We start from the raw sequence: 14,841 nt of genomic DNA on the forward strand, positions 1-14,841 counted from the left end.
TGGGACTGCTTTCCTCTTTCCAGCACACCTGCTTAAGGCTGAAGTGAGGAGGAGGAAGGGAGTGCTGCAGGCAGGGCCTGAGCCCTCGGGTGCCCAGTGCCAGGCAGCTGACCTCCATGCACCCAGCAGGGATCAAGCAAAGCAAAGCTCTGTGGCTCAGGAGCTGTGGAGCAGGTTTCAAGGGATGCAGAATCCCTGGTGGAGGAAGGGCAAGTTGGCCTTTCCAGGGCATAAGGGAGTCAGTGGTGTGCTTGAGGCAGCAGCTGCCCCCAGCTTCTGAGGTGCCTCTCAGCCTGGACACTCCACACAGTCCCAGTGTGGAGTCAGGGAGTGGTTTGGGTGGGAAGGGACCTTGGAAGCTCATCCAGTGCAGCCCCCTGGAGGCAGCAGGGACAGCCCCAGCTACAGCAGGCTGCTCAGCTGCAACCAACCAGGCAGATCTTGGCCACTCACATGGTTGAGCTCTGGCAGAGGGCTTTGGAGGAATGAAGTTTGACTTCCATCTCCCTTTCCTCCTTGGTCTCTGGAGCAGCCAGCCTGGGTGAATGGGGAGAGGGGCTCAAAGTTCTCCTTGGTAGTGACTGTCCCTGGTGTGAGGAGAGCTCTGCTCTGAGAGAGACTTCCTTGTTCTTACAGTGGTTAGAAAATGGCCAACAGGAAGCTCTGTGGGGAGCATAATTGATCCTGTGCCTCTACACCATCACCCACAGCAACCCAAGCAGCTGTTGCTCACCAGCTACTTCCTTCTTGTCACTGGAGGATGACTAAAACACTCCAGGAGGTGGGGTGGGGGGAACCCAACCCCAACCCAGCAGAGTTTAGAGGTCTTAAAATGATGCAACTCATGACAAACAAACAGGCAGAGACCGAGAGCTGAACCTGCAGAGATGGTTATATTGTCCAGGAAGAGGAGGAGGTTCATAAATAGATGTTAAAAAGGGAGCTTTGAAGCATGTTCAGTGAAGTCTGGGATTGCAGCTGTCCTACAAAGAGCTGGTTACATAGATCCATGTTTCCCTCTACACTACTGCCCTGCAGCAAACACCCTGGCAGGAGGAGGCTGCCCTCAGCCCCGGCAGCGAGCTGACCCGCGCCGAGAGCAGGACCACACCGAACCGACACAGGGGGAGTACAAAACACAACAGGCTACAGCCAGGAGGCTTAGTGCTGAGACTGAAGTTTGCCTGGACTCCTCTTCAGCCACACCTGCTTACAAAAAATGGGCTTTACAAAAGGTGGGGAGTGTGGAGTTAAAAAGCAGCCCAGCCTGGGGGCTCCCCGGCTGCGCTCACTGCCACAGGTCCTCCGTGCGGCCGAACTTGAAGACCAGGCCTCTGTGGAGAGCAGAGGGGGGACAGGAGGTCAGAGTGCAGCAGATCCAAAGCCTCCTGTGTCAGACACAGCAGCTGCTGGTGCTGCAGGGCCAGCTGCTGGGCCTGCAGTGAAACCTACACCCAGCCCAGACAGCCCCTGCCTTCAGCAGCAGGTTATGCAATGCCAGCAGGGCTCAGGCTGGGAGGGAGCTCAGAGCTCCTCTGCTCCAACCTCCCCACCCTGCCCAGGGACACCTCCCAGCCAGACTCAGCTGCCCAAGGCCTCATCCAGCCTGGCCTTGAACAGCCCCAGGCAGGAGGCAGCCACAGCCTCCCTGGGCAGCCTGGGCCAGAGTCTCACCACCCTGGTTCTGAAGAACTTCTTCCTCAGCTCCAGTCTGATCCTGCTCTGCCTCAGCTTCAAACCCTTCCCCCTTGGCCTGGCTCAGACACCCTCCTGAGAAATCCCTCTGCAGCCTTCCTGCAGGATCCCTTCAGGTCCTGGCAGGCAGCTCTGAGGGCCCCCTGGAGCCCTCTCCTCTCCATGGGAAGATGTTCTGTGCAGCATGGCACAGATGGCTCCCAGGAGCCTCCCCTGATGCCTTTCTCCTGCTCAGAGCTGCTCTCAGCCTGGGCCCACCCAGGTCTGGGCTTCAAACTCTGCCCCAGACCACAGCACATTTTGGTTTGTCTCATGAAAAATGGAGGAAGGAGGAGAGCCTTACCCAAAGAAGATGAAGGCATTCTGGAAGAAGACAGCAATCCCTGGGTACACTGCTGCTTTTTCTAGCAAAAGACAGCAACCATCAGCTTTTGGAAGCCATTTCCAAGCACATCCCATCCCTGGCACCTCAGAACCACCACACTGCCCTCCCTCAGCCAAACCAACCTCTTGCACTTCAGACAATTTCAGCTGGAGGCTTTGGGAGCAGTCTGCTGGGAAGGTTTACTCTGGGAGCTGTTCCCAGGAACCTGCAGCACAGCTCCCAGGTGCCCAGGACCTGTGCTCCTGCTGAGGCTGGGGGGAGGTTTGTCATTTCCAAGCAGATAAATCTGCTCCACTCACAGCAGAGTGGTGGGAGGGTGGTGTAGGGAACCCCAGGATTGAAACTGGGCTGAGTTCTGAAATTCAGTACTGATTTATAGACTCAGAAGGGTTTGGGTTGGGAGGAATCCTAAAAGTCAGCCAGATTCATGCCCCTGCCATGGGCAGGGACACCTCCTGCTAGAGCAGCTTGCTCAAGGCCTCATCCAGCCTGGCTTTGAACACTCCCAGCCTTGGAGCCTCCACAGCTTCTGTGGGCAACCTACTGCAGTGCCTCAGCACCCTCAGGGGGAAGCCTTTAAAATACCTGACATGTTCTGGACGTGCATCAGGTCACATCCCATGCTGTGCTTTACCTTTAACAACATAACCTCCAAAGAGAATCCACATGGAAGCAATCAGAGAGCCAAAAGCCATCATGAAGCCAATGAACAGCCAGATCCGAGCACCTGGAGGGAGACACAGGCACCTTCAGTGCAGACACTGGGGGCTTTCAGCATGCACACCAGAGCTGTGCAGGCACACAGCACACACTCTGCTACAGCTCCTACACCCCTTCCACGTCCCCAGACCAACAGCTGGCAGCACCATACCTGTCTGTCCCAGGCAGCCTTCGCTGTAGCTGTCCCCCCGCACCTGTCCGTTGGAGACAGCATTGATCCTGCAGCAGCAGAAGAGGAGAGAGAGCTCAGCAAGCAAAGGCAAAGCCAGAAGTGCTTGCAAAACAACAGCAGAAACTGCTCAGGAAGCTGCCCAAACCAGGATGATGTTGGGCTTTGATGAAGAGGAATAAGGCTAAACAGTTCCCCCCCCAGACCTGGTCCTGTTCCCCACACTGATTCATTTTGCATTATGGGCACCAACATCAGAGAGGCACCAGAAATGCTCCAGATATGAACTTGGTCTGGGGTTCTGTTGCTTCACCACTGAAAGGGGGCACCAAGCTTAAGCTCCAGGAGCAAGGAATGTCACTTACATGAGGAAGGCAATAGTGGCTATCACCCCACAAGCATGGTAGGAGTGGTTGAAGTCTTCCACCTTAGGGTACTTCACAGCTGCATCTATGATGATCCACCAGCCTGTGAAAAACTGTCAGACAAGCCAGGTTAACAGATGGAGCTGAACCCTTCAACAGCATAGAAGTGACCCTGGACAAAGGGGGGGTCAGTGTGTAAGATCATTTTCAGCCTCCAACCACAGGCAAAGGAGGGCAGAGCTGGTTGGCAGTAGGGGCTGGAAAGGTTCTCCTCCAAGCCACGCCAGGAAGCTGCCTGCTGCCCGCAGCTCTCAGAGGGGTGGCAGCTGGGCAGTGTGAGCTGCCGCAGGGATTGTGGGGCGCTCTCTGCCGCTGCTCTGCGGGAGGAGGTCTCTGTGCTCGGTACTGCGGGTCCCGCCTCCGAGCCCCCGGGCAGCCGGCAGCTCTCCCCGAGCCCCGGGAGCGGCTAAGGCAGTCGGTACCAGCACTCCGGCCGCCACGGAAGCGATCGTGTTGCGTTTCTCTCCCCAGTCCACGCACTCGGAGCACCTCAGGCTCTCCAGGAACCCTGACATCTTTCGGCTTCCGCAGACCTGCGGGAGAAACAACGATGGTGATGAGAACAACGATGACAACGCCGCGGGGCAGCCCGGGCCGGCGCACGGCACCGCGCAAGGCCTCCTGCCACTGCCAGAGCTGCCCTCGGACCCCCCGGCCAGGGCAGGGCCGGTCCGGCGGCGAGGGCACCGCCGGTCACCGACCCCAGCCCTCGCCGCGGGCCTGGCCTCCCTCTCACGCCCGCGGCCGGCGGCATCCGGCGGCGCCCGGCAGCCATCTCCGGGACGAAGGGCGCCGCCCCCAGCCGAGCGCCGCGGCGTGGCGGCCCGGCGGCCCGTCCCCGGGGCGCGCTGCCGCCGCCGCTGCCGCCGCGCCCCCGCCTCACCTGAGGGCAGGGACCGGCGGCGGGCGCTGCACGGCCGCCTCCAGCCAGCCGCGGGGGCGCGCACTGCGCATGCGCGGCGCTCAGCTGATGCGCGCCCCCCCGCCACCCGCGGCCCCGCGCACGCGTGGTGAGTGCGTGGGGAAGCGGCCCAGGCGGGGCCGCTCTGCGCATGCGCCGCAGGGGGAGGGCGGGCGGCGCGGGCGCGCCGTGGCTCCGCCCAGGCTCTGCGCACGCGCCCTGGCTGCCTGTTGCGTAACGAGCGAGCGGTTCTGGAAGGTTCTGGGCTGCGCTCAGTCGCTGCTGGGTGGCGGTCGCGGGCGGTCGCTCCGAGGGCTGCGTCCTGCTGGCGTTGCTGTCGCGGCTCGGTTCCTGCGCGCAGGGAGCTTCACCGGTCGCTATGGGGGTGACTCACGAGGCGGGGCTGTCTCCTCAGGCGTCCCCACAGGAGCAGGACCCCTGCGCGGGGGGCGCGGCGGGCTGGAGCCAGTGAGTTCATGGGGCAGGGGCGGGGGGCGGCTGCGGGGAGCCTGTGAGGAGCGGCTGCGGGGGGCGGCCAGAGGCCCTTCCTGCTCTGCCGTCTGAGGCGCAGGGGTGGCTGTGGCGGGGTGCGGGACGCGCCTTGTTCACGCGTGGTGTTTCCCTTCCAGCAGCGCTCAGGCGTCTCACGGGAACCAGCCCCGCGGCTGCCCGGATGCTCCGAGCGGTAAGTTGCCGTCAGCAGCCAGAACGGCTCCCGGAGGAGTCAGCCTGCGGGCGGGCGGGTCGCCGGGCAGGGTCCGGGCGGGCGGGAGCCCTGCCCGCTGCCGGGGGAGCCCTGCCCGCTGCCGCCCGGGCGGCTCCGCGCAGGGCCGGGGCAGGGCGAGGGCCGCGCTGGGAGCAGCCTTCGGTGGCTGTTGGCTCTCAGCCGTGCCCGGGACAGCGCTGCTGACCTTGGCCCTCGCTTGGAGGGGAAGCAGTGAAACCTGAGCTGTAGGGAGCCCAGGGAATGCCTCTGCGAGCTCGCCTGGAACTTGGCAGCCTTGGTCTGTTTTGGCAAGAAGGGTTCGGCCGGGCTGGGCTGGGGGCTTTGGGGGGGGGCTTTAGGAGGGTGTCGGCCGGGCTGGGCTGGGGGGTGGGGGGCGATAAACACTGAGCAGAGGTTCTGTGACTAAAGAGCTGCCTGGGACGGCAAAGCGGTGACGTAGCTCCAGGGTTTCAAGACGTGGAGATAAGATCTCTTGCACAAGAGCCCGAGTCACGCCCTGGAGCGCAGGAGAGCTTCGCAGCCGTGAGATGGCTGCCGCTAGAGGGCCGGGCCGGGCCGGGACAGCCATTTCCCTGCTGCATCCTGACCCTAAGGAGTGGCAGCTGCTTGAGGAGGGGATCCTGAGCCGTGTTTTACACTAGGGTGGAATGTGTTTAGCAGCAGCTTGCTGCAGATGCCCCTGGCATGTGCAGAGTTCTTTGCAGGTGATAAGGTCAAGAGTAGAATTGTCAGGGTTGGAAGGGACCTCAAGGATCATCCAGTTCTGCCCCCCCTGCACTTCCCACATGATTGAAGCTGCCCGGAGCCACATCCAGCCTGGTTTTAAAACCTCCAGGGATGAAGCTTGCACCACCTCCCTGGGCAGCCTGTGCCAGTGTTCCACCACCCTCCTGGGGAAGAGCTTCTGCAGGGAGCTGCTGTGTACCTTGGAGATTGTTCATTGCTTTCTTCCTCTCCTGTTGGAGGAGAGCAGTGAGCCTTCCGTGCCGCTGCAGGAGCAAACTTCACCTTGTGCTGACCTGTAGGAGACTGACTACAGGAGAGGGAATGATGGGAATGGAATCTGTCATGTCCAAACCATGCCAGTGACCTGGATGAGCATCCTTGGGGTGTGCCTGATTAGCCTTGAGGTTTTGGCCTCTGTGTCACAGCCTTGGACTTGATGATCCCGGAGGTCTCTTCAGCCTGTTCTGTGGTTCTGTTTGGTGTTGCTGCTGGGATGCCTTGGGGGATGTGAGTGCTGAGTGCTGAGCTTCCCCTCCTTGCCCCCCACAGGAACAGAAACTGGGTACTGCAGGACGGCAGCCAGGGCGGAGCAGGGCTCTGAGGGCAGCCGCCTGGAGAAGGCGGTGGGCCGGAAGACCGAGGCCATGACGGGCTGCATGGATGACCTAAGCCTCAGCTCGCCCAGGAAGAGGGAGGCCTCCCCGAGGCGCAGGAGGAGCTGCGGGAGCTCGCCCGCCAGGTCGTCCAGCCGCTCCTCCCGCAGCTCGCGCTCCAGCTCCAGCAGCTCCTCGTCGGCGTCCTCGCGCAGCCGGAGCCGCTCCAGGTCGCGGTCGCGGTCGCGGCGGCAGGGCTCGCGGCGCTCCCGCCGGCCCTCGCGCTCCTACTCCCGCAGCCGCTCGCGCTCGCGCGGCTACCCCCGGTACCGCAGCCGCTACCACGCCCGCCGCTCCCGCCGCTCCCGCCGCTCGCCCCCGCGCTACCGCTCCCGCAGCCGCAGCCGCTCCCGCGGCAGGGCCTACTACCGGCGGTCCTACTCGAGGAGCAGGTCCCGCTCCAGAGGCCGCAGGTACTACGGCTTCGGCCGAACCATCTACCGCGAGGCCTACAGGAGCTGGAGGAGCAGGTCCCGGACGAGGTCTCGGAGCAGGTCACCTCTCCACCTGAGTGAAAAAGGTAGGGCCTGGGCACTGCCTGGCTCCAGAGCCTCACAGCAGGCAGTCTGTGTCTAGCCAGCCAGGTTCTGCCCCTTGTGTTGTACCAGCAGTGTGGGGGGAGGAGAGCTCTGTGGTTATGAACAGGTGTTGGAGTACTGAGCTGTGGTGAGAATGGAGCCCGCTCGGTGCAGGGAGAGCAGCTGGTAGGCCTGCAGGAGCAGGTGTGTGTGGGTGTAAAGATAGAGGGACACAGAGCTGCTGGAGAGAGGCCAGAGGAGGCCACAAAGATGAGCCAAGGGCTGGAGCAGCTCTGCTGGCAGCACAGGCTGAGGGAGCTGGGGGTGTGCAGCCTGCAGAGGAGAAGGCTCCAGGGGAACCTTAGAGCTGCCTGCCAGGACCTGAAGGGATCCTGCAGGAAGGCTGCAGAGGGACTTCTAATGAGGATGTCTGGAGACAGGCCAAGGGGGAAGGGTCTGAAGCTGAGGGAGACACAGGAGCTGAGGAAGAAGTTCTTCAGGAGGAGGGTGGTGAGACTGGCCCAGGCTGCCCAGGGAGGTTTTGGGCTGCCTCCTCCCTGGGGGTGTTAGAGGCCAGGTTGGATGAGGCCTTGAGCAGCCAAGTGTAGTTGAGAGGTGTCCCTGCCCACGGTGGGGATGTTGGAAGGGACCTTGGAGATTACTCCAGCCTAGGCCATTGTGTAACTATGATGTTGATTCAAAGCTGAGAGAAGGACATTTCCCTTTCCCTTACAGACAAGAGGGAACTCCTGGAAATTGCAAAAGCTAATGCTGCCAAAGCTCTGGGAACAGATAACATTGTCTTGCCAGCAAGCTTGAAGATCCTTCCACCTTCCAAAGAGATCAAACCTGAGAAACCAGAGCAGGAGGATGCTGGCGAGCCAGCTGAGGTAAGTATGGGCTGGAGTATTCTCAGTGCAAAGGTAAAGAAGCACCTCCTGAGCCTTCTTGTCTGCATGGCTGTGTTGTAGTTTTGAACTGTGGGCTCTGATGATGAATTCAAACCCTTGAACAAAAACCTGAGACTTAACCAGAATGCTAAAAGCTACTCTAGAAACCACTGCAGCCTGGGGGCAGGCAGCACTGGGGGCTCCCCAGGTGGGTGAGCCCCTGAGCCCAAGCCAGCTGGCCCTCAGTGCCAGCCTGAGGAGGAGAGGTGAATGTAGCTTGCATTGAGCTGCTCTCCTAGTGAAATGCTGCCCATTAGAGTAGTTTGGTGTCTCTGACCTAAACCAAGAAGCTTCCTTCCCAGGCCTCAGTGAGCAGTGGTGGTTTTTGGTTGGTTGTTCTGTTAAGGTCAGCTCTTTCTACTCTTCTTGAAACTGTTAAAAGCTTTTCCTGTGCAACAAAACTGTTTCCCAGAAGTGACCCTTCCCAAGCACACAATGCATTTTACATCCTCTATTTCTGTCTTATAGAAATCATGACTATGGTTCCAGACATGATGAAGAAAATCTGGTGGTAATTAAGGGACACTGTGGGTGATAGCTGCTGTGCAGTTAAGGGAGGGAGAAACTTGGAGCAGCTGGAAAGTGACTTTGCCTTTTTTTTGTTGATGTTGGTTTGGTTTTGGTTGGTTTTGGTTTTGAGTTTGGTTCTGTTGTGTCAGGCTGGTAAATGCAAAGCTGCAGTAACTCTTGAGCTGGAGCAAATGGAAGTAAATGTACTGAGAGCTGCAGCACACTGGTGCAGGCATCCCTTTCATAATATATGCAATATATTCCAGATGTTGAGAGAGTGCAGAAGAAGAGGCCTGCATCACTTGCAGATAAGTTAACTGTCATTATCCAAAGCTCTGCAGGATGGCTGTGCACAGCTCCGTGCCACCTGCTCTGCCCTGGCACTCCATGCTGGCACTTCTTTGAGTGCTTTGTCACCTCTAACTGGGGCCTGGCATCAGGTCACCTCTGGATTGGCAGCAGCACGTTGATAAACATGCCAAGATCCTTTCCAGCCCGAGTTCAGCATTGATCTCTTTGCATATTGGCAGTAGCTCACACAAGTAAATGCCTGAAAGAGCTCTACCAGACAGATGATGCTCTAGTGACTGCCTTGCAGGAGGTGATCTGTCCTCCCACTTAAGCTGCCTCTGCTCTTCCCTAGCAGTCCAGAAGACTTGAAGAAGACATGGCCAGGAGTGGGATGGAGAGAGCCACCATACAGAGGAGCATTTCTTTCAGTCCCAATGTAAGTGTGACCTCCCCAGATGGCAGTCCAGCACTTCATCCCTCCTTCATGTGTTGCCCAGCCCCAGCTGCCAGATCTGCACAGCAGCACCAGGCTGCAGTGGTTTGGTGATGAGGAAGGTCAGTGCTTCAGCAGCAGAGCACTGCAAAGCCAGCAGAGCTGTGCTTAGGACAGATGTCCTTTTTCCATCACCTGATCATGCTGAACATCTGTAAGGAGGCCTGAGCAGCGTGGTGGAGCTGGGTCCCACCAGAGCTTGCTCCAGGTTCTGTGTTTGGATAATGCAGAGCCAAGCAAAAAGCAGCTTCCTGAATTCTGTGTCAGTTAACTGGATGAAAGTTGTGTAACCAGCACAGACAGCCCCTGCAACTACCTGAAGGGAGGTTGTAGACAGGCAGAGGTTGGTCTCTTCTCCCAGGCAGCCAGCACCAGAACAAGAGGACACAGTCTCAGGCTGTGCCAGGGGAGGTTTAGGCTGGAGGTTAGGAAGGAGTTCTACACAGAGAGAGTGATTGCCCTTTGGAATGTGCTGCCCAGGGAGGTGGTGGAGTCACCATCACTGGAGGTGTTCAGGAGGAGACTTAATGGGGTGCTTGGTGCCATGGGTTAGCTGTTCAGGTGGGCTGGATTGGTTGATGGGTTGGACATGGTGATCTTGAAAGGTCTCTTCCAACCTGGTTTATTCTATTCAAATTGGCAGCTCTGGGTCCCCTCTTTCTCAGCTGACAGGTTTGGGTCTGTTCCTTCTCTTGCCAGCACTGTAAACAGTCCTTTGCCTTCTCTTTCCAGAACACAATGGCAAAGCCAGTGCTGCAGAAACCAGCCAGCAGTGTGGCTAAAGAACCAGCAGTTGTTGTGGCCAAAGAAGAAGACAGGAAGGGGGGAAGTCCCTATGGGCAGTGGGTTCCTGTCAAGAAGGAGGAGAAGAAAACCTTCCTGAACTTCTCACCTAAAAGTGCAGCCTTCAGGGCACGCTAAGTGCCTGTGGCCCAGGCTGCCTGCAGCCCTCTGCTCCCCTCAGTAGTGAGATCTGAGCTCGGATCAGGTTGAGGACACTTCTGTTGTTGTTGTTAATACTGAGTATTTATTTTGAGATGTTAATTTTGGAGTCTTAGGTTTCTCTTTCAGATCTAGAGCACAGTGATCCAGGAAGCCCCAGCTGGGAGTCTTGTGTATATTTGTAAATATTTTGTATTGCTTTAATGGACTCTAGAAACCTCCAGGTGGGTAACTTTTTCTAACCAATAGCTGAGTAGCTGTTCTTTTGCACATGCACATTGTGGAATTGTTTACTTCCCAGTCAATAAACTTTAGTTTTGCACTGGCCTCTCCCTGTGTCAAGTGTTAGAGCTGTGTTGGGTGAGGACTGGTGGCAGTGGCTGGCTGCAGGTTGAGCTTTCTCAGTCTTCAATTTTTTGTTACTGTTTGGGAGTAGATTTTGGCCCTGGGATGATTCTGCCCAGGCTGGGCAGCATTGAGAGCCTCCAGAGTAGCTGCCCTGGGTGCCCCTCTGGAAGTGGAGCCTGTGCTGGCGTCTCTGCTCCTGCTGCTGCCAGCCTTGCACCTCAGCAGCTCTCATCTCTGCTGGACTCAGCGTGGGGCAGGCTCTGTTCTGCTTGAGGTTGCTGTGTAGGGCAGGGAGGAGGCTGGAGCTGCTCAGAGCTGCTGCAGTTCAGCACTGAAGTGCCCTGGGCTCTGTGGCTCAGCCAGAGAGGAAGCTTGGGGGGGACTGGGCAGCACTTCCTTAAATTCCTTTTGTAAAACAAATCACTAAAATAAACTGACTTTGACTGCAAGTCTGGAAGCTTCTTTGAAGAGACTGCAACTGCCCAGAGGAGGCTGGCACATGTGCCAAGGGGGTGGGGTTTATGGCAATGACTTAATGAGGCTGATTAAGGTTGGGACAGACCCTTGGAGTCGAGTCCAACCCTACCCAGCTGCTTGAACCAGAAGCACCACATCTGCACATTCCTTGGACAGCTCCAGCCATGGGGACTCCACCTCCCTGGGATCCTCCTTCCCCATACTCCATCTCCCCATGCACAGCCTCTGCCCAGGGTTGAGCTTGGCCCTCCTGCTGCCAGGCTGCGCAGGGGGAGCTCCAGGCAGCTGGGGCAGCTCCTCTGTCCCCAAGGTCCCACCCAGCTCAAGCATTCAGTCACCTAAAGCAATGCTTCCAGGGCCTTGCAGAAGGGAGACAAACTTTATTCTGAACTGAGAAGAAGTCAGACACAAAGCAGCCCAAGCTGCTTGCTCCATCTGCAAGCTCTACACCAAGCCAATGGCTCCCACCAGCAACTCCTGCTCATGAGATTGCTTAAGGAGCTCCACGCAGTGACAGGAGCCAGCGCTGCCAAGCTGTGAGAGGGCTGCCTGGGGGCACTGCTGGGGGGAGAGCTCAGACAGCTGTTCCCCTCTCCAGGTTCTGCTTGATCTCTGCTGTGTACTTGCCGTAGAACCTCTCTGCCTTCTTGTTGAACTTGGCGTTCCTCTCGTTGATGTAGTCGATGTCGGCGTCGTCGTTGTAGGGCCGCCGCCGGCTGTACTTCTCACGCTTCTCGATCCTGCCGGGCAAAGGGAGAGGCTGAGGAGCTGCTGCCAGGGCCTCCCCTGGGGCTGCTCCTGGCTTATCCTGGCCCTTCACTTACTGTTTCTCAAGGTCTGCCACCATTCTGTCGATCCCTTCCTTGGACGGCACGTGGGTCCCGTGGAGAAGGCTGTCTGAGGTGGGGTAGAGCGCTTCACCGCTGGGCAGAAGAGAGGCAGCGGTTACACAGCAGTGCTGATGGCTTTCAGACATCCCTGCTTGACTCCACATTAACCTCCCAAGGCACTTACTCAGAGAACCACGGGACTGTTTAGGTTGGGTGAGACCTCTGAGGTCATCAAGTCTAGCCATTAACCCAGCACTGCCAGCTCACCATTAAATCATGCCCCTCAGCACCACACCTCCATGGCTCTGAAACCCTTCTAGGGATGGGGAATCCACCACTGCCCTGGACAGCCTGGGCCAGGGCTTGACAACCATCAAAGGCTCAGCTTGGTGAGGTGAACCTCAGCAGTGGCATTAAGGAAGCTGGGCAGGTTGTCAGGCCAAGCCCTCAGAGTGTGTTAGCAGATGAATTGATCTTGCAGCACACCTAAGGACATGCAGGTGCCAAAAGGGTTAGCTGAAGCCTTCTGTGTTTGCTAACCAGGGAGAAACAGCACAGAGGGTATCAGACACGGAAATGCAACTCACTACTGCTCCTTGAGCCTCTCGTACTGCTCCAGGTCAGGTTTGATCTGCCGGGTCAGCCGCTGGTACTGGCGCAGCTGAGCGGCCGCATAGTCTTGGTGGGAAGGAAAAGGAGTGGTGAGAGGGTGAAGGTTTATCTCCTGGTTCAGCCTGGGGCTGAAGCACTGCTACAGGCATCCACCACAGGACTGACAGCTGAGCCATTACCTGAAAATCCCAAATCTGGATTTTTCCTCTTCTTTTTCCTCTCCCACCTCTCGGCATCCTCAGCGCTGATCTCCAGCAGCTTAACTCGCTCGTAGTCCTCTCCTCTGGCTGCACATTCCTAAGGCAGCACAAAGAGCATTTCCACCTTCACAATGCATCAAGCATCACATCTGCAACCACCCAGACTGGCCCTGACAGTGCAGGTGTGAGAGTCTAATAAGTTTGTCTCTCTCTATGTGAGTCAACAAAGATAAAGTGATAGCAGAGCCCCTGGAAAGAAGGTGGAAAGAATCCTGTCCACCAATCCTGGATGCAAATCAGCTTGTGATTGCATCGTGATAACACGGGACTACAACAATGGACCCAAGGACCCAGCCATCACACCTTTAGGGCAAGATAATCACCACCTGTTTCCTGAGCTTTGTCTGGATGGAGACAGGGTAGACGGAGATCCCCCCCTCCTCCAGCCAGGGTCTTGCCCAAACACACAGATTTCCTGCCACTGGAATTCCTGAGGGACAATATTTGACTACATACCTAAGGACTAAAAACTGTATAAAAGACTTGAGCAACTGCTGGTTTGTAGAGAGAAACACAAGAGAGAAACACAGGAGAGAAACAGAGGAGAGGAGAAAAACGGGGAGAAAAATGGAGATGAAGGAAAACACAGGAGACGGGCCAGGCCGCTGAGAAGCCGGGACAATGCTGCTCCGGAGAACAGAAGCTGCCCGGAGGACCACAGCTCCAGCCAAATCCTCAGCACCGTTCCTGTATCAACCCAACATCTCCCCAGAGGACCAGAGCTGTTCTCCAGCAAAAGCCTCACCACGGTGTCTCTACAAACCCAACATCTCCTGCAGCACCTTTCCTCCACAGACTTTATCTTGGGGGGGATGAGGGGTGTGGTAATATAATTCCTTTCCTCTTCTATCTCTCGTCCCTCTCTCTCTCTCTCTTTTCTCCCTTTCCCTTCTTATGTCCACTTTCTCTATTTTCTCCCTCTTCCTTTCTTATGTCCACTTTATTTATGTAATAAATAGTCTAGCTGTTGATACTTTGGCCTCGTTTGTGCCTTTAATTTCACAACACGGGAATATTTAAAAGAACTGTGTCTCTGGACCGAGACATCTAATGTCTCCGGACCGTGACAGCAGGTCAACACTTTAGATACACAACAGCCCCATGAGGAGAGGGATCTGTGAGGGGGCACTGTCTGTACAAGCTGCCACAGCTGTCTGGCCGCCCTGCAGGCCCTGGGGCAGCAGCTCAGCAGGCTTGTGGGATGCTGCAGTTGGGTCTTTACCTTTTTCTTCTCTTCCACCTTCAGCTCCCACTCCAGTCGAGCCTTTTTGGCTTCCCAGTTTGGAGGCAATTTAAGTCTTTTATCTTCTTCCACCACTTCCTGGTGATTCAGTTTGCGAGCTTCGTTCTAGGCACAGAGAGGTTGAGCATGGGCACAGGGTCCCAGGAAGGGGAGAAATGGAACCCCCAGGGCCCGCGGGGCCTGTCCCGGGAGAGGGGGCCAGGCCACTGCAGAAAGGCTGCATTCTGCAGAGGGCTAAGGAAATCATCGCGCCCGGGTGGGGGTTAGACTGGACAGGAATCGCTGCTGCGAGGGCAGCAGTGACCTGCAGCACAACCTCCCCAGGGAGCATGGGGCCGCGGCCGGGCTGTGCCTGAGCCGGGCCGGGCAGCCCCCGCCGCCCCTTCTGCTTTGCTTCCCCGCGCACCGGCGCTGGTGCTGGCAGGGATCGGTCCCTGCTCACCCACCGCCGCCGCCGCCGCCCGTACCCGCATCAGATGGAGCTCCCGGAACTTCCGCAGCCGCTCCTCCCGTTTCTGCGCCGCCGCCGCCGCCGCCGTGCCGGGCTTCGCCTCATCCTCCGAGCCCGAGGAGCCCTGAAACAGCCCGCAGTCAGCCACCGGCGCGGGCAGGAGCCGGGACACCCTGCCCTCCCTTCCCCGCTCGCCGCCTCACCCCCGCCTCGGGGTCGGGAGTGCCCAAGCTGCCCAACGACGACACCGCCGCGGCCGCCATGGCTGACGCTGAGCACTTCCGCTCCGGGCCCCGCGCAGGCCCCGCGCGGCACAGGCCGCTGCGCCTGGGCGCCCCCCAGCGGCACGGAGGTCTCGCTGTCTTCCCTGCGCCTCCGCAGGCGGCGGCGGCGGGGTCCGGGGATCGGCTTCGGCTTCCCCCAGCGGCTACTGCGGCGCTCCTCGGTCCTCCGTCCCCCTCCCCGGCTCGGCGCCTGCCGGGCTGATCCACCTGGATCTGGAGATGCTTGAAGCT

General features: G+C 58.2%; 3 protein-coding genes across 5 annotated transcripts; 1 reads left to right on the forward strand and 2 right to left on the reverse strand.

Moving 5' to 3' along the window:
• Window positions 1-874: 874 nt before the first annotated feature.
• On the reverse strand, window positions 875-4,381 carry TMEM50A (transmembrane protein 50A). The gene is made up of 7 exons (XM_068159126.1): window positions 4,278-4,381; window positions 3,817-3,927; window positions 3,335-3,447; window positions 2,952-3,019; window positions 2,715-2,807; window positions 2,039-2,099; window positions 875-1,334 (listed from the first exon to the last, which is right to left on the reverse strand). Exons 2-7 carry the CDS (start codon window positions 3,907-3,909, stop codon window positions 1,289-1,291), a joined length of 474 nt encoding a protein of 157 aa, XP_068015227.1. The 5' UTR covers window positions 3,910-3,927; window positions 4,278-4,381; the 3' UTR covers window positions 875-1,288.
• Window positions 4,382-4,551: 170 nt separating this feature from the next.
• On the forward strand, window positions 4,552-10,432 carry RSRP1 (arginine and serine rich protein 1). 3 transcript variants are annotated; one of them, XM_068159123.1, is made up of 6 exons: window positions 4,552-4,763; window positions 4,925-4,980; window positions 6,298-6,921; window positions 7,655-7,809; window positions 9,023-9,106; window positions 9,896-10,432. In XM_068159123.1, the coding sequence occupies exons 1-6, from the start codon at window positions 4,675-4,677 to the stop codon at window positions 10,082-10,084; spliced, it is 1,197 nt and encodes a 398-aa protein (XP_068015224.1). In that variant the 5' UTR covers window positions 4,552-4,674; the 3' UTR covers window positions 10,085-10,432. The 3 variants fall into 3 exon arrangements, with proteins under 3 accessions (XP_068015224.1, XP_068015223.1, XP_068015222.1); XM_068159122.1 differs by having other exon boundaries at window positions 4,572-4,763; window positions 9,026-9,106; XM_068159121.1 differs by having other exon boundaries at window positions 4,573-4,763; window positions 4,928-4,980.
• Window positions 10,433-11,295: 863 nt separating this feature from the next.
• On the reverse strand, window positions 11,296-14,614 carry SYF2 (SYF2 pre-mRNA splicing factor). Its single transcript, XM_068159124.1, has 7 exons — window positions 14,530-14,614; window positions 14,343-14,450; window positions 13,855-13,980; window positions 12,552-12,669; window positions 12,348-12,438; window positions 11,755-11,853; window positions 11,296-11,670 (listed from the first exon to the last, which is right to left on the reverse strand). Exons 1-7 carry the CDS (start codon window positions 14,587-14,589, stop codon window positions 11,505-11,507), a joined length of 768 nt encoding a protein of 255 aa, XP_068015225.1. The 5' UTR covers window positions 14,590-14,614; the 3' UTR covers window positions 11,296-11,504.
• Between the last annotated feature and the right edge of the window lie 227 nt (window positions 14,615-14,841).

Source organism: Melanerpes formicivorus, unplaced genomic scaffold (assembly GCF_026170545.1).
Source record: "Melanerpes formicivorus ecotype bairdi unplaced genomic scaffold, bMelFor1.0.p_v2 SCAF_45, whole genome shotgun sequence".
NCBI lineage: Eukaryota > Metazoa > Chordata > Aves > Piciformes > Picidae > Melanerpes > Melanerpes formicivorus.